The sequence below is a fragment of the Enoplosus armatus genome, chromosome 3 (assembly GCF_043641665.1).
Source record: "Enoplosus armatus isolate fEnoArm2 chromosome 3, fEnoArm2.hap1, whole genome shotgun sequence".
NCBI classification, from domain to species: domain Eukaryota; kingdom Metazoa; phylum Chordata; class Actinopteri; order Centrarchiformes; family Enoplosidae; genus Enoplosus; species Enoplosus armatus.
In genome coordinates, this window is record NC_092182.1 from 14,911,673 (window position 1) to 14,934,104 (window position 22,432).

At 37.6% G+C, this 22,432-nt stretch overlaps 2 protein-coding genes across 2 annotated transcripts; both read right to left on the minus strand.

Annotated features, from left to right (window-relative positions):
- Window positions 1–1,778: 1,778 nt before the first annotated feature.
- On the minus strand, window positions 1,779–9,386 carry LOC139283173 (solute carrier family 2, facilitated glucose transporter member 11-like). Its single transcript, XM_070903136.1, has 12 exons — window positions 9,294–9,386; window positions 7,224–7,322; window positions 6,467–6,627; window positions 5,304–5,428; window positions 5,085–5,214; window positions 4,573–4,721; window positions 3,571–3,758; window positions 3,356–3,466; window positions 2,477–2,578; window positions 2,313–2,388; window positions 2,080–2,207; window positions 1,779–1,973 (listed from the first exon to the last, which is right to left on the minus strand). Exons 1-12 carry the CDS (start codon window positions 9,384–9,386, stop codon window positions 1,779–1,781), a joined length of 1,557 nt encoding a protein of 518 aa, XP_070759237.1.
- A 2,701-nt stretch (window positions 9,387–12,087) lies between these two features.
- Window positions 12,088–20,473, minus strand: LOC139282581 (solute carrier family 2, facilitated glucose transporter member 11-like). Its single transcript, XM_070902359.1, has 12 exons — window positions 20,450–20,473; window positions 20,013–20,111; window positions 19,058–19,218; window positions 18,073–18,197; window positions 17,791–17,920; window positions 17,569–17,717; window positions 16,615–16,802; window positions 15,905–16,015; window positions 15,411–15,512; window positions 14,789–14,864; window positions 12,956–13,083; window positions 12,088–12,300 (listed from the first exon to the last, which is right to left on the minus strand). The coding sequence occupies exons 1-12, from the start codon at window positions 20,471–20,473 to the stop codon at window positions 12,088–12,090; spliced, it is 1,506 nt and encodes a 501-aa protein (XP_070758460.1).
- Between the last annotated feature and the right edge of the window lie 1,959 nt (window positions 20,474–22,432).

Consider the following 22,432-nt stretch of genomic DNA (forward strand, 5'->3'; position numbering starts at 1 on the left):
TCACCGTACTGTCACTCTGCTCTGGTAGCGCTCACACTGCCAGCTGCTCGACTCATGTCTTTGACCAAGTTTTGTTTTGTTTTCCTCTTTTGATCCACTCTGCACTAGTATTTACTCCTGAAAAGGTAATAAGGGTTGTTTTGGTATCAATTTTTTGAAAACAAGTGGAAGATGCTGTAAGGAACACGATTTGTTCCTTTTGTTTGAGTGTTTTTCTTCACTGGGATGTATGATTTTTGTTTTCACTCTCGTTGGTACTTAAATGTAAAAGATGTTTTCGAGGATTATTTGGGCCTATATGTTTGTTGCTTTCTGCTTTTGGTCTGTTGCAAAGTGCCTTCCAAATACTGATTGTGCACAGCAGTGGATTAAAAAAAGGTCCTCTTTTCTAAAGGTTAAGAATTGTACAGAGTGACTTGCATTGACACTTTTGTATAAAAACAAACACAGACAATGTACAATATGTTAACTTGGTATTTTATCATCGTACTCAAACAAGATTGCTCTTAAAACATGTGAGCTACATGTTTTGTTATAACGTCTTTGGACATATTTCAATATAAGCATACTTTTCTATAGATATTTGTTTTTGTACTCTGTTATTGAGTCTCATCTCTCTTGTTGGTACAGAGATGAGCAGCAAATAAATTGCCATTGAAAAAGCTCCTGACTTTTTCTCTTGTAATTATTACTGGTAGATAATGAAACAATCAATTAATCCAGGCCAGGGACAGTGGAGTGGGTGGGGCCAGATGTCAGACCATAACCATATATGGCCAATTTACAGATACTCCGGTACAGTAGGGGGCGCTGTGCTTCTGTGTTGTTGGGAAAGCTTAACGGAAATTCTGTCAGCCACTATTCCAGTAAATACAGGTTGTATAAATCATTAATTGTGTAAAACTTAAATTCATGTATAAATTGTACAGGTATAAATAAAAGAGACAGATAAATCAAAGTGAAAACAACACAGCTACAGTCACTCAAACCTGTAGACCATCATGGCATCAAGCAGTAGGTGAATATGCATGGAAATTACATTGAAAATAAAGACCTGTATACTTTTTTCTGTCAGGTGGAAGTACCTCCAGTTACTCTGAGCTACCAGAGCTTCATAATGATCATCACAAGTCCAGTCAGAGCTCTGAGGAAACACCAGGTGCTAAACAAACACTCCAAAAGTGCACTACAATTATATATGTTAATATTCAGTCCTGTAGGCTTAATTATGGAAGTGCAATTGACTAACTCTTGAAAGTGGAGACACTTGACCAAATGCAAAATATTTTTACAAACATGTCAGTCAATCAGAATATTATATCTTTGCAGTTTTGGTTTAGGCTTTGTTTCATATTAAAATAATAAAGTCCTCAAATTGTATTATCTACAGTAGTAAGTACCAGTTGAAGGCAGGAGAACACAGATTAAAGCAAACAACTAGAACAAAAAGGTAATTAGTCAGTTATTTTTTCCACATTTTAGGTAAATAACTATAAAACGAGAGACAGTGTTCAGATGCAATTACAAATGTTTTATTTTCAATGTTAATATATTTGTAGACTCCACGTTCTCCACTGTATTTAGTCTTGTTTCAACATTTCTAATCTGTTAAGACGGTTATACTAAATAGGAATAAATAAATGTTTATTGTGTTAAATGACACAATTAAAAACATGGTTGTTTCCTGAAATTCAGTTTCAGATTGTTTATAGTGTTTAACTGAGGAATTCAAACGCAAAAAAATGTCACAAGTGATAAATAAACAATAAGAAATAATGCTAGAATTTAGTTGCAAGATCAATGTCAGTCTTTTCAACGTCAGCCGCCCTGTTCTTGTAATTCAGTTTGTTGAAGTCCTCCATAATCTCTGTCATTGTCTTTCCTTTGGTCTCTGGGACAAAATATATCATGAATGCTGCGCTGAAAATGCAGTAAGCCACGAAAATCAGGAAGCAGAACTGCCCGAGTCCATCCTGTAGGGATACACATTAAAGCAGATTGTGTTAAATCTAGTAGCTGATGTAAAGGTAGAGATAGAACGTATTTGAGGTAACACGTGATACACAGCAGGTGTCTCACCACAACGTAGCCGAACAACATCCCCACAAGGAACATGCCCAGCCAGTTGATGGTCCCACTGATCACATAAGCAGAAGGACGCCAGGCTTGTAGGAAGAGGTCAGCAGGAAGAGCCATCGACACTCCAGCTGAAAGACAGTTTAAAAAAAAAAAAAAAAAAAAAAGGTCATGTAATAAAAACAGTCAGTGAAATGTTTCACTTGTGAGGTGAACAAAAAAAACTGAAAACTCACATGGTCCAAGTCCGTAAATGCAGATGACACAAAAGATCAGGGCGATGTTCACATACGGGATCCATGAATTCAGATGCTGTTTGAAAAGAGAAACGTTTCAAATTCATCTTCTGCAACACCGGACAGAGGAAGGTGCTCTGCTGTTGCAGTGTGAGTGTATTCACCTTGATGGACAGCATGACAGTGAGTACAGACATGGTGATGCCCATCAACAGATAGCCGTAACCCATCAGCTTCTTTCTGCCGGCGCGATCAATCAAGAAAGACTGAGACACAACAGACATGTCACATAAAGTTCACACATTTAGTACATTTATTTATTGAATTTTCCAAGTCATGTATAAAAGTAGTTTCCCAACATGCAGAGAAAACCCTCAAAATAATACCCTCCCTCCAGCAGACTACAGCAACACATTTAAAATGTAAAATATTAAACCATTGGATTGGAATCATAAAAAGAAATCACACACAGCTCATTCACAAGATTTGCAAAATAAGACCATAAGGGGAACTTTTTTTTATCCCTGTGACCATAAAAATATAGGATATAAAAGGTGTCCATACTTTCCTGAAATGAGCAGATTTCCAGTTTTTACCCATTTGTATTATGCACTTATATCACATGTTTATGTGCTTTGTGTTTCTGTTTCACTGCTGCATAACCATGTTCCCTTTGGGGACAAATTAAGTGATTGATGAACACAAGGATGCATTTATTAAAGCTGTTTTTTTATTTTATGGAAATATTCAACTTTTTATCTAATAAAAGACAACTCAATGTGGGGCTTATTTAACCCTTTTTCTCATGTTGTTTTCCTCTCTCCCAGTCTTTTCAGTGCCTCCCTACTTTGTTTTTGTTTTTTTAAAGACCATGTGGCACTCAGTTTCCTCATCAAAACCGTAGTGCTGAATATTATTCTTCCATAATCACATAGTCAGATCACTTACAGGAAAGATTTCAGACTCCTTTTGTACTGCATTGTAATCTTCCTTCAGGTGTCACTGTAATTTCGTGATTCACGCTTCTTTGAAGAGACACTTACACACAGTGTCACGGTGATGAGCTCTGTTGCTCCGATACCAATGGCCAAGTAAGGCATCTGGTCCTCCGGCACTCCTGACTCACGGAAGATGTCAAAGGCGTAGAAATACAGCTGGACGAGAGAATGAAATACAAGAGGCAGTTAAACTGGACGAAGGAAATAGAACTCTGTTGCTAATGATATATATATTTAGGGGAAAGTTCACATAAACGTACAGCATTGATGCCGCATAACTGAACACCAGCGCAGGGGATGACCAGAGTCAGCAGCTGCCATCTCACGCAGCGAGAGCTGAGTACGTCCCTCACAGTCTTCGCCTTCTCTCCCTGTGTGCTCTCTCTCTCTTTCTGCATGTCGTCCAGCTCCAGCTTTAAGTCGTCCTCCTGCCACAGCCACTGCAAGGCTGTCACACACACACATACACACACATACACACACACACACACACACACACACACACAAGTTACAACATATTAAAAGTTTGTTGTCTGCTCTCTCGGTGCACCGTTGAAAGTGATCATACTGGAGGTATAACAGTGTGGTTTGGTCAAATCAGCCATAAGACATATTTTTATAAATATTATATACCATTATTAGAGACGACACTCATCCAGGCCACCATTTGTTTTTGCAATCACTTCTGTCTCCAGGCGATAAGACGTGTCGACAGTCTGCAGGCTGCAGGTAGCAACTAACCTACTGTCCTTTTTGTTCTGTTCATTCATGACTATTTATTTTTACACATGCTGTAAGATTAGTTTATTATTCATTGTTTTCATATGTGTACTATACTTACACTGTATGTAACCGTCTGTGTTTTAATATGAATGTGTCCTGTGTACATTGTCTGTGTGTTGGCCAGACAGAAGCCAGAAGTAAAAGTACTAATACCACACTGTAAAAATACTCTGCTACAAGCAAAAGTCCTGCATTAGAAATATTACTTAAGCAAAAGTATGTGATCAGGAAAATATATTAAAAGTAAAGAGTATTTAATGCAAATGTCAACTGTGACTGTTATACTATTATGTATTATATCATTAGATTATTATTACTCATGCATTAATATGAAAGCTGGATTCTACTGTTGTAGTTAGTTTCCTCAGAGCTTTCAAGGTCTCCTCTCTGACGGACATTAGACTTCTAAACTTGAAAAAATGTCTTTGTAAACGCCATAATCCAGAGTGACATGCAGATACATACAGGTGTCCTCTCACCTTTTCTGCTGCCTTCAGTGTCTCCTTTGTCGATGTAAAGGTATCGAGGTGCCTCAGGGAAGAAAAGCAGCGTCACAAACTGCAGGATGGCAGGAATACCACTAACGGCTAAGAGATACGGCCACATGTCTTCTGTGCCCATCATCTCTCTGAACAGAGGGTCAAACAGAGACAATCAGTAAAGTCGCAGGGAAACGAGAGATACTGTAGATCTATGAATAAGTAAGTAATTCAGATAGTTTAATATATTATCCAGGGACATCACTTTGTGCTGCTCATGCTGACTAATTAGCGAGACGAGGTGTACGAGGTCATGTACTTTAGTCTTTGATTACGACAGGAAAAAACTAAACTGCCAAAGAAATGTTTGTACCCAAAGAAGAGTAACTGGGCCTCCTTAATAAGTGAGTAAGATGTTGTTTTCATGGTCAGTTTGTCTTGACTATTCTTTTTTAAATATACTGTAAATATTACTGAATGTATGCTTAAAAGTGTCAGCAGTCAGTCCTCACTTGATGCCAATTATTTGACCCATGACTTTTCCAAATCCGATGAAGATTGAGCTCGTGAGAGTCAGGAAGCCTCTGAGTTTCTTTGGAGAACTCTCTCCGAGGTACATGAGGTGCACACTCAGGCCAAGACCTGTGGAGGAAGACAAGATGAAGGAAAAAAAACACCAAGAACCAGACAAAAACAAAGTAACACGCTACACATCCATCATCAGAACATACCGACATTATATCCGTAGAGGAATCTTCCCAGCAAGATCATCTCAAAGGACTTGGCTGTGCGACTGAAGAGCATGATAAGAGCAGCGACAACCGCCACAACGTTGTTGAACAAGAGAGCTTTTTTCCTGAAAGATCAAAAGAGACACCAAAGATTTCATTAAATGGGATTCAACATGTTTTTGCACTGCAAGGTTTTGTAATTTACCTTTTGTGTTGCACCCACAACATCTACTTCAATTATAAGAATCGTTTGACATTTCAGAAAATACAAATATTCGCGGAGAGTCAGGTGAGAAGATACCAAACTAATGTCTGTATATTAAATATGAAGCTATAACCATCAGCCGGTTAGCTTAGCTTAGCAAAAATACTGGAAACAGGGGGAAACAGCTAGCCTGGCTCTGTCCGAAGGTAACTAAATCTACCTGCTAGCATCTCTAAAGCTCACTAATTATCTACATGTTATATCTTTGATTTGTACAAAAAACGAAATGTAAAAAAGGATTGGGTTGTGTTTCCAGTCTTTATACTAAGCTAATCTCCAGCCTGTAGCTTCATATTTAACGTAAAGACGTGAGAGTGGATTCGATCCTCTTATCTGACTCTCAGCAAGACAGTGAATATGTGTACTTACCAAAATGTCAAACTATTTAAACTTTAAATTTCCTATTTGCCAGTATGCTTTTAGACAAACCTTAGAGAGCATGTCTGAACTTGTTCCAGATGTTGTTTATGGATATATTCAGAAGATAGTTACTTTTACCTATTTACTTTTTTTTTCTCAAATACTTGTAGAGCACACAAATAACAAATCACACTGATTAATATTTATTAATCTATTAACTATTTACTCTGAAACAGGTAATGTTTGTATGTTTGTAAAAAAAAAATTTCATGCAAACTGGAGATGTGAAAATACTTGCATACGAGAATGGATCAGATTATTGTCGCACTAAAGGTGAACATCAAAGTTTGTTTTTTTGCTGCTCACCGTAATAGTTCTTTCAGCTCCAGAAACAGATGATCGGAAGGTCAGAGAGTTTTGAAAACCAGAGATGTCAGCAAGTAATTGTTGAGTGTTTCCTTTTAATTAACAACCCTGTCTAAGATATATATTTTAGATAACCCTATAACCATGATGTGAGTGTGTGTGTGTCTCTCACCGGCCATAAGTGACAGGAAGGCTGCCGCTGTGCACAGCCCCGGCCCAGGAACCAAGACTTAGCACAGCCACGATGAAGGACCAGATGAGCTGGTTGGTAGAATCATCCACTGCAGCTTCATACCTCAACAACCACGTGTGGTTCACAAAACTCTGAATGTGCTGCAGAGAAGTCAGAGAGTGGCCAAACTTAAAGGTCCCATATTATGCTCATTTTCGCTCTATATTTTTGTTCTGAGACTCCACTAGAGGAGCTTTGCATGATTCACAAAAGTCCTTATTTATCTTATACTTCATTCAACCCCACCCTCTGTCTGAAACAAACTGAACAACCTCCAAAAACTTGAAGAGTAGTCCTGAGCAGAGCGGTCTACAATTTCTACAATATGGGACCTTTAATGTAATGCATCTTATAATAAATAGAATTTGAAAAATGATATATTTAATATATCATTTTTGAGAACACCAGCCTCAGTTGTAAAATGTGGCATTTTTTCAAGGGATTATTTACTGAAATACAATTTAATTTAAGGGTTCTTTATAGCAACAAGAACCATAATTCGGGCACCATGTAGCCAAAACAAAACAAGAATTTGCCAAAACTACATAAAGACATAATACTGACTGGAGGAAAATAAGACCGAATATCACCACACTGTGATTGTGACTGTGTGCAGACACCACAGGGAATAATGAAGAAGCAAACTGTATAAAGTGAGAGGGTTCTTCTTCATACAGTTAACTAATAGACATCTCACCACCGCCGGAGCAGCGATGACAGAAACTTGAATCCCGTACTGAAACGATCCGCCGATTCCCAACACCAGCGTCAGCAGATAAAGCCTCCAGTACTGCAGCTGACATGTAAAGTGGAAATCATTTATAAAGTAAACTTTCTTAAAAACGTTAAACTACACAGTATTTATTTAAGCAGACATTGTAGGAGAGGACAGCGTGTGTGGATTAATGTAATTCTTCACTCATGTGGACACCAGACATGTGTTTAATGATTAGAAATGTCCTCCACATGTATTAACCTTGATAATGCTCGGTATGGCGTCACACTCCTCCTGCTCTGTTAATGATTCTTCATGATAGTTAATGTATAATTCAGAGGGATTTGTATTTGACAAATAGAATTATTACTTATTAATATTTTACATATAAGTAATATGATGAGATTATAAAACATGATGCCCTATTAGATCAAACTACCCAGCACTATATAAAATCATTAAATTAGCTCCACCTCGACCAACTACAGCAGTAAAATGTTATTAGTAAAAATAATATAATAGATTAATACAATATATAATAAACACTCACAGGGCCTATTTTTCAGCTTTATGGGTACTTTTACTTTTGATACTTCATACATTTTGCTAATGATGTGTATTATTTGATACTAATCATAAATCTTTATCTGAAAATGATATGTAGTACAAAGTTGCCACGTATGCAGTGTACCAGGTAAACAACTAACAGACGTTGGGGCCCCTTAAAGATAAGATGCATTGTTGTTTAGACGAGGTCTTCTTTGGTATGTGAAAGGTTATCTCTGAGAGGTTAAGGTACGTGAATCATCATTCTGAGAGGTCTCTTTTCTGACCGCTAGATATGGAACGGAAGTTTACAGACTTGTGTGTTATAGTAGGACCCCATGCATGTCTAAATGTATAAAAGATGAGCTTGAACAGTGTTCGAGGCAGCAGTACTGATTCGGCTACGGGTGCTGTCCAGGCCAAGATGCGCATGCCTGTTGATCCTGATCTTTGATGCAAATAAAGAATATTATGTAAAAAGTCAGTATCAGCAGAGTTTCCTTCCATCATCGAATCATCGCCTACATTTGGGGAATGAAGAAGAAATTAACAACACTAATAATACTAATACTAGGTACTTTTAGGTCAGCAGGACTTTTACTTGTAATGAAGTTATTTTTATTTTGCGTAATTGATACTTTTACTTTCGTAAAGAATGTACACGTTATTTGTTGCTATATTCATTAAGTATAGTTGTACTGAAATGTGTTTTATAAATGCAACTTGCCTTGACTTGCCTTACCTGTACTGATTTATTTAGCCATGCAGATAGTTTTAGTTTTATGTGTTGAAGTTAAAACATACATTTGAAAAACACAATAGAAAGTTGCCTTTTCTTTGATTGAAAATAGTTTCAGTGAAAACCGTCCAAACTAATTCCTTTTGCCCCAATTTTACAATTTTACATATGAGATGTCTCATATCTTTTGGGGATTTGGGTGAACTGACCCTTTAATGATCGTGAAAATGCATTCTATAAATCCATAATTTATCTTTTTTTGAATGGTTTTATTGGTTTTATCATTCAATTTTGTGCATTAGTCTCAAATTGTTGAATTATTTATTTTTCACTGTCTTATTATCAGCCTGTCATCTGTAAAGGTCTTTGAAGGCACTAACCTAATTTAATATAAACAATTTCTACATAACTAACATGAATTTAAATGTTTCGGCTAATTTAGCTAATATATACATTTTAATATTTACAATATTTTTTGGATCATAAAGTTGTATCATAAAGTATTAAGTGTTGCAACTCATAAGAAAACTGAGAAAACATAACACATAATTTCATACACTTTTTTCTGTATTTGCTTGAGTTTTCTTTGTTTGTTTTCCTCTTTTGTAACTGAACACCATAATAAAGTGTGTCCCAAACTGTTTATTGGACATGTGGAGGTTTTTAAATCGATAGTTACCATAAAAAGTATTCAGAAATACTTTGGCTCACAGCTAAAGAAAATCTCTCTCCACAAACAGCTCTGTAATGTAACAATGTCCACCTACCTTTCTTGGTGGACCCTCCATTTGGCTCCCTGGATGCTGGCTGCAGGAGCAGCAGAGCACCAGCATATATGAAGGATGCTTGAAGTTACACATCAACAGACTTTAGTTGTCCATTCATGCTGTTAGAGCAAGATCGTCATGTTTTGACGTCTGTAGTAAGGATGTCCAAACGCTGCACTAGACTCAGCCTTGTCTGTCTGGTTGATTCCTGTAATTGTTACATGCAAGTCCTGCCAGTATATTCTGTCTACTGGTTAGAGATTACCAGGAGGGAGGTGTGTTAAAAAAAAGCACATAGCACATAAACTCCACTGATTTTACACATGAAGATCAGGTTACTCATTAAGGCAAGTACAACTCCTCCTCCAGTGAAAAGCATGAGAAAACAACCCTGATGATGTCATAGTGATATCATTCAGAGACTGAACATCAGGATGTCTCGGCCACCACTGCTCAGGTTTTAACCATTTAGTTTTATCTGTCTCTTGCAAGTCCTTGAATGTTAAAGTCGTGCAATGCTAAACACCATCATGTGCAAATATTTCTTTGTTACTCCCTTAAATGATACTGTATTCATTGTTCTTCCTTATTCCTCCTTTTCACTTACTTCTTCTGTAGGAGCAGTAGCTTGTTATGATGATAACAAGAAAATAATTCTTTCACTTGAGCGAACACAGGCTGGTCCAGTTTGAGTGAGCTCACAGTTATAAAACATGGTTTGATCAGTGATCAGCAGTGAATCTGTTGAGGATTTGTTTCGTTTTAATGGTTGTGGCTGCATCATGTTCACAAAACCTGTGCAGTAAATGAACATTTACACTGACAAATGAAGAATACATAGCCTTATTGTGCATATGCTACATATACATACTTTATGAGAGGAAAAACAGCTTAATGTGGCGAGTTTGTATTCTTCTTAATATGTGAGTATCAGGGAAGTAATTGAGGTTGATCTAGACGTCAGACCAAGGTCATGCTGATCACAAGGTCGACCAACATGATCCAAAATCCCAGCTGAAATGTATGATAATGTTGCTTTTTTCATCCGTTTGTTCCATCATTATGCTGATGATATATGATGCTTAAACGAAGCGAAATATTCACACATTTTATGGCTGCACCATAACATCAAACAGAAATATTGTCGATGTGTGTGTCATTTTCTGCCAGTTTTCCTCCTCCTGTTACTCCTCCGCACTACTTTTGTCTGACATGAGATCTTCAGTTTATCCTCAAATCAAAATAGCATTTAACTATTTTCACCCCTGTATGACAATATCATAATTTCATTGAGAATACATGATGCTTATATGAAGTGAACTATTTAAAGATAAGATGCTGTTATTTAATGGCTGGTTTACTTATAAACTTAAATATCAATAAAATATTAAATAGTCTTGATGTCTTGCGCACCATTTTAAACCCATTTCCTAAAAGATTCAGGCTTACGTCTCCGTATCTTTATAAACTTTGGGACCTGCAGCAGACTATAAAGTTGTAACAACACCTGGCCCCACCGGTGCGTCTGGCACAGAGATTAAGGGGTTAAAGGCTTACGTGAGAGAGAGTCACATCATTATCATTTAAACACATTTCAGTGTATAAAGAAAAACTACAAAACTGACAACCAGATGACACAGAAGTCTGCCTACCTACACTCACAGACATACTTAAAAAAAGCTTCCTGGCTGTTTATCAGGTAAAATACTCTCACATAAAAAAAACTATTAATAGAAAGATGAATTATTGTTTATAGTGAATGTGTGTGCATGTGTGTGCTCACCAAACCAACGTTCGAAACTTTTGACACCAGACGCATTTTATTTGATGCAACTCTATAACTGTATTATGTTTGAAAGGTGCCTTTTGATGATCTCATTGAGAAATTAAGGATGAAAAGCTACGTTAATATAAGACACTTTTATTGGCTCAGAGTTTGATCATTAAAACAAAAAGAATGACGGCAATATTCAACATAAACAAGTGCACATATTCCACTCATGTAAAAACAGTGGATTTCACACACACTATTATTACTAAAAACGTGAATGCTCAACATCATGATACCATATTTTATGAATGAGGTGTTTATATTTAATAAGGTGCAAATTAACTCTTTGTTTCTATCTAAATACATTCTCTTTGCTGTGGTGCATCTGCAGCACAGCAAAGACCCTGTAGCTCTGTAGGTTGTTAAACTGCAAGGCCTGATGTGCAGCTTACTCTGACCTTTGATCTCCCACATGATAAAGGACATAATCATTAATAACTCTGCTGGTAACAACTGTATTCTTTGTCCCGTTAAAAAGGAAAGGACTGAAAAATATCTTAATAAAATTCATTACGGTTTATTTTCCTAGCTGAAATGTTTTATTCTTCACCTAAAAACACATTTATAAATAAACATGAGATGTGTTTTAAGAGGTTCTTTCAGCAGTGGGTCCAAACAACTGCTGTTGCTGCGTCTGATAACAAAAAACACATCACTATGTAGCAGATGATTTCTGCCACAGTCCGCTGAATAAACAGTAGTTTGAATTACTTTTGTCTCATATCAATCAGTGACGCAGAGAAGCAAAACGTGCATACATGTGATAACTCCTTTAAATTCTCTTCATAGAAAACACACTCCAGATAAAGGAGTTATAGTAGATCTTAGTTGCTTTCTGTGATATGAAAGTGAACATCCCCCGTTTCCGTCAGAATGTGCATGACTTCCTCCAGCTCAAGCAGATCGGGTCAAAGTGAGGCATACGGTGGATGTGACTGTGTGTTTCAGGAGAAAAAGGTCTGTCTACAAGGCCGTGGAAAGACACACTTCTCCCAGCTGATACTGAGTTTGCGATGCACACTTTTGGTCCTGGCCTTTGAAGTTGAGCTTGTGGAATTCACTTGTGATGGCCGACAGAGACTTCCCTTTGGTCTCAGGCAGAAACAGGCCGACGTACAGCGCAGACAACAGGCAGACCGCTCCGAAAGGCACAAAGCAGTATTCGCTCAACTCGCTCTGTAAAAGACAGGCAACGGAAAGCTGTCAGACTGATGTAATACATGATGTAAGTGACTAATGAAATGTCTAGTTATGTGCCTCAATCTTAATAAACTCCAAATTCCATATCTTGGAAAGATAGTTAGAGATAAAGCATCCTGACAGGCAGACCTCATCCCTTAATTCCTCAGTTTGAGACTCTGAACTCTGGGAGGTGCTATAGAGCAGTGGTTCCCAAATTCCCAACCCCTATTTTACCATTATATATACACTGACTACCCCCACCCACATACAATTTCAAAAAAGGGGAAAAAGTAGCCGACTTAAATAAAATATCACATATATTTCATTATATTCATTGCATAAAAAACAATAACAGCACAGAACAATTAACTGTACAAATAACCTAAATAGTGAACTTAATACCTGCAGGACGTTTGTGTAAAACTAGCAATATGTATAAATATGTATATCATACATACATTTAAATCGTCCAAGCAGCCTGGCTTTAGAATAAATAAAGATATAAACTTCTAAAATAACCCTTAATGTGTTTTAGTTGTCTAAACCACTCTATATGTATGTATGCTTGTATATTGTCACTGCATGTTTGTTCGATGGACGGATGGACGGACAGATGCTGACAGCTGGATGGAGGTAGTGACAGACTGACCACTAGAAATGGGAAGATCATCCCAGTGATGAAAAGGTTGAGCCACATCATGGAGCCTGCGATCATGTAGGCTGCCGGCCGAGCCGTCTGATTGAAGATCTCTGTGGGCAGAACGCCCGTCACTCCGGCTGAGAATCAATATGACACATATTGATCAGTTACAGCTTCATTATCACATCCTTAAAAACAGAAACAGATGCAAAGAAAATTACCTTCCCAGTTATCCCCAAATAAAATCCCATTTTATCTTATTTATATCTTATTTTTATTAACATATTTTTATTCTGTTTTTGTGTTTACTGTAATATGTGAAATATGACCAAGCTGACTGTTGGTGTTGTATTGTTCTTGTAGCTGCCATGTCTTGTTTTTTCTACTGCACTACTACAACATGACACTGTCACTCACAAATCAATAAACAAAGTTAATAAAAAAGAAATATAAACAGAAACAGAAACATTAACTATTAAAGCCTTATAGCCCTACTGGACATGACATAACATAAATAAATGATTAGTAATAACATAAATAAACAATCCTGATATGGATCCCTCAACTGAGCAGTTCATTTAACTTCTCAGTGCTCTCTGGTGGACAAACTATCTACTGTAACGTTGACATTGTTTCTAAATGACCTCAAACCTGCTTTAACATTTCTGTTCTGACTTTTATTTGTTATTTATCGCAGACATATAAACGCTGGTACCGATAACACTGGGGAACAATTTGAAAAAAGATTTTTATGCTGATTAAAACTAAAATTGGCATGCTGATTCCAAAATTGCAGTCAGTTTTTTTCTAGCACGTCAAGTTTTTTCTCCACAGCTTACCCTCCAGATAAGCAAAATTCCACTGATTAGCTGTAGTAAGACTTGCCAGCTGATTACAATTGGACTCATCTACAGCTACGTGGCAACTTGTTTGTGCAGTCACAATGGAGACAGTGCGGTGAGAGGTGTGTGCAACTTCCAATAGGTCAGTACTATCACACACATATCTGTTAAGTACAGTATTTTTCATATTTTTTAAGAAAACGGGGATCCTATAGTTCAAAAACTTGACGTGATAGTGAAAAACTGAGATCAGTTTTGGATTCCGCACCCAGAAATTAGTTAAAAACAGCTGTCAGACCTAACTCAACAAAAATTGTGTTCCCCAATGTAATATCTGCAGTAAGCTGATAATGTCCTGGCTCTATGTTTGTTCAGATCAAGCTTCAACACTGATGTCATAAAGAGTAACATGATAGTATGTAGAAACATATAATAAGTTTCTTTATTACACATTCATGAAAGAATGATCAACATTTACGTACATGACAAACTTACATGGTATTACTGTAAAATAGTTCAAAATATGTGATGCAAAACAGGATTGCGCTTTTTTATAATATTATATCCTTCATTCAGATAGGATTTATTGCAGGACTGCTGTATTGAACACTAGCATTGGTTTTAGCTAGGTGTACCTAATAAACTGGCAACTGAGTGTAAAATCACCTGAAATGTGCGCTCAGGAGACAATTTGAGGATTTATGCAAATGGTAACAGCTGAGATGTGCCGGGAGGTTTGGATTGGATGTGACACTTCTATTTAGAATTTAAATAGTTTACTGTAGCAGCAAAGAGAAAATGACTAAAACTGTATTGAAGATGTTGACATATTACTGAAATGTGAAGAAGTAGTATTTAAGTATTTAACTGGTCCATCTCGATGACATTAAAGAGAGAAGACTCTGTTCATTTTCATTTCATTGAAGCATCTTGAGACGACAATTTTTGAGTATATTTGGCGTAAAAACAAAAAGAATACAGAAAGTCTTCATAAACTGACCTGGTCCCATGCCAAAGCTGAGGATGTAGGTGAAGATGCAGGCCATACTCAGGTAAGGCATCCAGGATACGTGGTGCTGTTTGCATGTGTGGAGGAAAGTCAAATATCCACAGTGAGAAACTCGTGAGCAAGAAGAAAAGAAACCAGCATTCTGACACTTTCATATTTCATATATGGACCACAGTGATTGTGATAAGACTTTAAGTTAGTATAACTAAATGACAAATCCAAAGATTGAGGTGTAGTGTTTTTCCCCGTAAAAGTCAAATATTTTCTAAAGCTTGAATATTGACTCATGATGCCTCCTGGTGGACTGACTGACACACTGTGTTTCAGACAGTCAGATCTGTTAGCTTCCACTCATTGAGTTGTTGAAATGTTAATGTTGTTTAGCATTTAGTCAATAAAAAACAAACAATCACAACGACAATTTAACACCCACAAAAACTGAACCCTAATCCGACCCAGACTATAATAATCACCACAAGTTCTCCGTAGAAAACGCACATAATTATCACAGACATTAACAGATTTTTAATCGTTTACTTGAACACTGAGGATACATGCATGATTTTTCATTGGAAAAGTTCAGTATGGAGCTAAGTTAAATTATTTATAATACCTCAAGCGACAGAGCAATTGTGAAGACAACGGCCCAGACGGTCATGAGGATGAACCCTCCCATCAGCATGAACCTCCGACCTTTGCGCTCTATCAGCAGATTCTGAAAAAAATCAATACATATATATATATATATATATATATATGTATATAACATAACATCTTCTCAACATAAAGTCCATTCAAAGATATCCAGGAACTACTTTTCTTTTATCTAATTAGCAGTTAGTTCCAGATCCATTACTTTCTCAATTCTTGGTAGCTGCTGAGGAATTTGTGTATCTTATCGTGAAGTGTTCATATCTTTTTAGCGTAACATCATATGCCCGAGCGAGTGGTCTCAGCTTTGAAAGGAAATGTGAACGCTGTTGTGTGTACAGCACATGGGGCTGTTCTTAGCCTTTAGTCTAAGTTAAAGCTTTAAGATGAATACAAACAACAGCCTCTATTTGCCTCTAGCCGGTTACATAACATGTTTTAATGACGGATACTTACACACATTATGCAGGCTGTGAATTCACATGTACCAGTGCCAATTGTGATATATTGGATTTTATCGTCAGACACTCCGGCCTCTTTGAATACGTATGATGCATAGAAGTAAATCTAAAAGAAAAAGAACATAAGCAGATATTAGAGTGCTGCAGAGCATCATTACAAGTGTTTCAACTGTTAATAAGCTGATTAATCCAGCATTTTGTCCAAAGAGTAACTATGTTAATACCCTGTCCCCTCCCTAAAGCTGCCAAGCATGTGGTTAAAAGCCTTGAAACACAGTATTTAGCCAGCACACTCAGGGAAGGCAACTTGTTGCAGCTCTGAAAATCAGTGCAGAAGTGTTACAAACGCTCATATATACAGAGTACATAATGCACATTCAAACTAAACTGTCTTTACACATCATCCGCTGCACATTACAGCGAGCAACGATGCTTCATCACCACCATACATTATTAATATGACCTGCGGGAACGTAAAGAAACCCCGACACAACACAACACAAACCGCTGATGGATCATCTCAAATTTCTAATCAACCTTCTGACATAGCAGAGCTAAAAGACACCTGATACTGTAGCTCGGTATCAGTAACACTGACCCTCACGGCTTATATAACAATATTTTCTATAGAGACACCCAACCACGTTCTCAGAGACACACACCACACTGGAAAAATCTCTATGATAATGACAATGAAGTTCTTACCGAGTCATTACCACAGAGCTGCATGGCGCTGCTGATGATCATGACAGAGATGAGCTGCCAGCGCACTGAGCGATCAGTAAAAAGCTCCCAGGGTCGGCTGGGCCTCATGCCTCTGGTTTCAGCCTGTTCCTGCAGGATCTCATCGAGCTCGCTGTTCTGGACCTCACAGCCTCGGAGCCGTCTCAAAGCTGACCAAGAAAAAAAACTTATATACCTGAGAGTTTTTTGTTCTTTTCTTAACTTATTATTCTGTATGTTTCTTTTACATATATATGTGTATATATATATATATATATATATATATATATATATATATATATATATATATATAAAAAAATATATATATTATAATTTCATGTGCTGAGTTGACAGCAGTGGTGTATGAAGTACTCAGATCCTTTACTTAAGTAAAAGTAACAATACAACTGTGTAACAATCCTCCATCAAAAGTAAAAGTACTCGTTCTGCAGAAAAATGGCCCCTGTGACTGATGTATAATTATATATGATATTACTCAATGCAGTAACGTGTATGTAGCATTTTAATGTTGCAGCAGGTTGAAGTGTAGCTAAATCTACAACAGTTTGGTAGTTTAGTTCGGTGGCTACCAACCGAGGAGGTCGCTAACCTGCTAACAACTCATAGACATCGGAAACATGAGAAGAAGCTTCAACTAGAAAATGCTTTTTTCTAATTTGTCACAAGCCAAAAAAGTTGGGAACCACTGGTTTAATCTTTAACAATGCCATTTATTTTATAAGCTTATCATGTTTTATAATGTGAAAATCTTAATCTTAAAAATAACTAGTAATTACAGCCGTTAGATAAATGTTGTGGAGTAGAAGTATATCGTAGCATAGAATGGAAATGCTCAAGTACATTAAAATTGCACTTGTACTTGAGTAAATGTACTTAATTACTTTCCACCATTGGTTGACATATTACAGTACCCACCTTTAATACAAGCCTCCTTGTCCCCCCTGTCGATGAGCAGGTATCTGGGACTCTCTGGGAACCACGGCAGGGTGAGGAGCTGAATGAGGCCAGGAATGGCATTACTGGCAAGAAGATACTGCCAACACGGCTCACTCCCCAAAATCTCTCTATAAAAAAACAATCCTGAGTGTTACTGTACACTTAAAGATTGGCCAAATTCGATTCAGACAGCGTCCATACCTGAGTCCAACCACCTGTCCCAACACAACACCAAATGCTGTGAAAACAGCTGACGACAAGGAGATAGCCCCTCTCAAGTGCTTTGGTGCACTTTCTCCAAAATACATGGGCTGCACATTCATGCTGATCCCTGCAAAACACGCAGTGGCTTTCTGTGAAGTCTTTTACCTTTTATGTTTCCACTGTATCATTATCACTTAAATGTCTCTGTTCAGTTCAGTCCTCATTTCAGTCTGCTACGTTCATTATGAATATACAGTACATGACGTACAAATGACATACCAGCGTTTATCCCAACCAGGACACGTGAGATAATGATCATCTCAAAAGACTTGGCAGCTCTACTCGTCACAGCTAAGAGTGCACCCATCATGAGGAAAATGTTGTTCAGCAGCAGGCATTTCTTCCTTGGGGAAGGGAAAAGAGGACACATTTAATAGATCGGTAACAACTGTTGGTGGTCGACGAGAGTTTACATCTTAAGAAATTCAAACTAATGGACGTTCTGTTTGGCAGTCTCACAGGAACTCCATGTGGTTAGATTTATCGTATGAAAATCATTAATATATTCCCCAAATCAGCTATGAATAGATCGTACCAACATGTATTAATCTGTGTGGTTAAAGCCTGATATATATCTGAGCCATAGAGCTCCATTGTTGTCCAAAAACACACAAGATGTAGTTTATTTTGAGTCACTCCCACATTCACTGTCCTGCTGCTGTAAAAAGTCAGTCAAGCATCAAATGTGTATTCATCCGCAACTGAAAATAGTCGCCAATAAATGCAGTATTTAATCCTAAAATCTACAGTGCCCAGCAGTTGGGAAATTATTTAGCATTTTTTCAAAAAATATATTGTTTTTGTGACCCGTGCATGAATGAATGAATGAATGAATGAATGGGGCTGAGTGCAACAGAAAGGGCAAGAAAGACGGAAAGTATTGAGACACATTGGTTTCGGTCTTTTCATGTGATTTGTTCACAATAATAAAAAAATAGGACGCCATCAGCCGACTGCTTTAAAGTCACTTACAGTACTATATGCTGTATGCAAACATGACTGATGACACTTATATGTTTCCCTGAGGAAACAAAACTCAATTCAGGTTCATTTGCATGTGCACACGTGAGGAAAGTAAATGAGCAATCTCTTGATTCATTCATACACGTGCACGTCAACAGGTGGATCATTCACTCTCTCAGTTTGCAGTCGTCTGTACTCGTGCAGTCCTACATTTAAATACAGTAGCATGATCTTATATTACCTCCCGAAGTGTATGGTCATAGGTCCTGCGATAAGAGCCCCTGCGAAGCCTCCCAAGGAGAAGATGGAGACAATAATTGTCCAGACCAGAGTCACCTGGTAGTCCTCCAACTGGATGTCCCAGCGCTCCAGGAACGTCTCATTGACAAAGGTTTGAATAAACTGAGAAAAGACAAGACAGTCGACCATTCAAGTCTCACTGAGTTAACCAAACACACACACACACACACACACACCTTAACAGAGCAGATGTTAAAGCCAACACTTATTACCTAGGAGCCTAAGGAGTTTGTCCGTTTACATTTTGGTGGTGATCCACACTGTGATTTCTGCCTTCAGGCGATTTCTATTCACTGATTTATTCTATTAATAGAGAGAGGCTGGACTCAGGGTCAATTTGCAGCATTACACACAAGAAATCAATCAATCACTATTAGTCTGAATGCTCAGAATATAAATATTTGTGTCTATTGGCAAGTTGCAGAATCGCTTGTTGTTGATGGCAGTCTGTGCTCTTTATTTTTCAGTGCAGCTGCTCGGCTTAAGGAAACACTGAGGAGAGATCCTGCGTCCGGAATGAGTTTCTGCAGCACAGTAAAACTGGATGTGGTACAATGAGAATGACTAATCGCAGATCTACTAATCGTAGCCTAATTCTTCATTGTGCCAATTTACACTGTGACCCAAATGTGAAATAACAGTGGGGTTGGTCTACAAACAAATACACTCACAGATGAGAATCATCAGTATTAATCTACCACAATGTTAATGTACGTTCTCGCTGGTAGACGTAACTTTACACTCAGCCTGCAGAGACTGATCAGCTCTGTAAATAAGTAAATACACTATAAATACCTACATCTTACTGAATAATCAATACTTATTAACACACCCACCCACCCACACACACACACACACACACGCATGCAAATTGGCCATCAGACTGAAAAACTTACAGTTGTGGGAGAATTCATTATGGCGAGGTTGTAGCCATATTGAAGAGTTCCTCCAATGGCTGCAGAAGCAACCATTAGCACCAATGTCAGAGAACTGCTCTGTTAATACAAACACATAGATAGACAGACATTATTAGATTATAAACGTTTATTTTATCAAGTAGCCTATTATTTTGCTAAAATCACAGCATCTCCTCTGAATGACTCATTGACTGCAAATCTAAAATCCATTTAAAACAACTGGAACTGGACTTTTTTTTTTTGCGGGTTCATAGTTATTTTGTTGTTACTAGGGTTTGTTTAAAAAACACAAAGATATTCAAACAGGAAGTACACAGCCTCCAAGTAATTCAACGTTTCTGCGTCTCCAAATCAAACAACAAGGATGGAAGGAATTAAACTCCGAGATAAATGACTTATTGAAAAGTATAATTTACCTTCTGTGCACCAGCATGCGACATTGTTAATCGAAGGTGGCAGCAAAAAGGTAAAAAGTGACTCGATGAAGTCCGACAGAGAACCACACAGGTCAGCCCACCTCTCAAATAACGGGACAAGCTCGAGCACGCGCCTATATGGTGCGCGGAGTTTTGCAATCGATGGACCAACGAGTGATCAAATACTGAGCTGATGTCCTACCACAACAATGATTTACTCGGGTAGATTGTGCTGTGTTGAACCGTGTGAAGGAGAGAGTCTGGCCACGTACTTTTGTTGGTGAGTAATTAAGAACAACAACGCATGCGCAGTGAGGTTAGTGAGGTTTTCCATCAACCACAGAGGAGTGCAGGTGGACGCTGACACGTGGGGTTTCAGTTTCACTCAGTCAATTGATAAAACCACGAAAGGATGACTCTGAATATCTTAAATATGGATAAATCACCAGTAACATTTCTCTCCTTGTGGACCTCCATCAGTGAATATTTCATTAAAATAACAATGAAGTATATAGTTTATGCAATTTCATCTCTCATGTGAAAGCACTGATTTCACTGAGACATAACATATGCCCACGTCCAAGTTTCTACTGTAGTCCAAGTTTGACCATTTAAGTAAATAAAAACACAAATGCATTAAAAGTTCTTCAAGTACAGGCACCACATATTAGGGTTTCTGCATCCGTTTGTGGTAATTTGATTTGAACACAACTTTATTTGGGAATATTCACCATGTGAGCGCGATATGAGCTCAAATAGTAAAGATCTTAAATCCAGATTTGGACGCAGATTACAACACAGGGCCACAACATTAGACAATAATGCAGGATTAGCCTTTATTGATATTGTACTTTGGGGGCATAACAGTGACCCTGAAATTTAAACATTTTTTTTGGACAACTTGCATCTATTTGAGGGTTTTATGCTTTTATGTTGTCCTTTTTGTTTTGTATTGTTGATGCATTCTCTTCTTCTGCAACAATATTCTGTAACATAATCTATAAATATTAAGTCTCAAGGAAACATGTGTCCTTAGCAAATAGTTTATGTCCAGCAGATGGAGCTGGTTTGAAATGCTCGCTGTTGTTCTTTGTTTGCTGCTCATGTTGAGCATCTCAGCATCAGAAAATGGAAAACTGCTGGACTTCTTCTCCAATTCTGTCCTCAGTACGTGACAAAACAAGTCACTAAACAGCATAGTAAAAGAAGCAGTCACTGTAATAAGAAAGGGAAAAAAAGGAAAATTATATATACTTACATCCATTTTACAAAAGGAGGCTACCTCATCATTAAAGGGATCAGTCAGCGGTTTCATGTGGTTTCATTTTGAACTTTACATTTTGGGACTATTAGGACAATCTAGTGTCGAAGAAACACACTGTGCACAGTTTCCCAGTTGGTTCAGGAGCCGTTTTGTGTGTCTGAAGCATTTCACTGCTGCACTTTCCTGGAAAGTCTGGCAGCTCCCATGAACCTGATAAAAGGAATAATGGCACTGCTGACACATGAAACATGAGGAAGTAGTCTTTGGAGTGCATGAATATTCGCACCACATTTCATGGGAATCTGGCCTGGAGCTGTCGACAATATCTTGCTCTGGACCAAACTGTTGGACAGATGAATGAACAGACGGACCAGCAAAGCTATTCTTAGGCCCCGCTGCTTTGAAGGGAAAAAAAATGAATGAAATAAAACTTTTATTAATTTCAAAACCCAGTGATAGAGAAACACATCTAAACCAGTTAACTTTTTTCAAGAGAATAAATCAAGTCAATTTATTTACATAGCCCAAAATTACAAATCACAATTTTGCCTCAAAGGATTTTACAACATCTGTAAATGACAATACAATACTTATCTGTTGTATATCAAATAAAAGGGAAAATTCTATGCAGTGATACTGATACTTTATCTTAAATTGCCTTTACTTAATTGTGTAAGTTATTTCTAGGAGACTTATATATACTGAACATGTTACACGCT

Coding starts and splice junctions, on each gene's coding strand:
- LOC139283173 (XM_070903136.1), bottom strand. CDS start 9,386: ATGTGTAACTTCAAGCATCCTTCATATATGCTGGTGCTCTGCTGCTCC. Junction 3,759..4,572: donor CACTGAAGGCAGCAGAAAAG/GTGAGAGGACAC, acceptor TGTGTGTGACAG/CCTTGCAGTGGCTGTGGCAG. Junction 2,579..3,355: donor TCATCACCGTGACACTGTGT/GTAAGTGTCTCT, acceptor GTTGTGTCTCAG/TCTTTCTTGATTGATCGCGC.
- LOC139282581 (XM_070902359.1), bottom strand. CDS start 20,473: ATGTCGCATGCTGGTGCACAGAAG. Junction 19,219..20,012: donor TAATGAATTCTCCCACAACT/GTAAGTTTTTCA, acceptor GTCTTTTCTCAG/TTTATTCAAACCTTTGTCAA. Junction 14,865..15,410: donor CAATTGCTCTGTCGCTTGAG/GTATTATAAATA, acceptor ACATGCAAACAG/CACCACGTATCCTGGATGCC.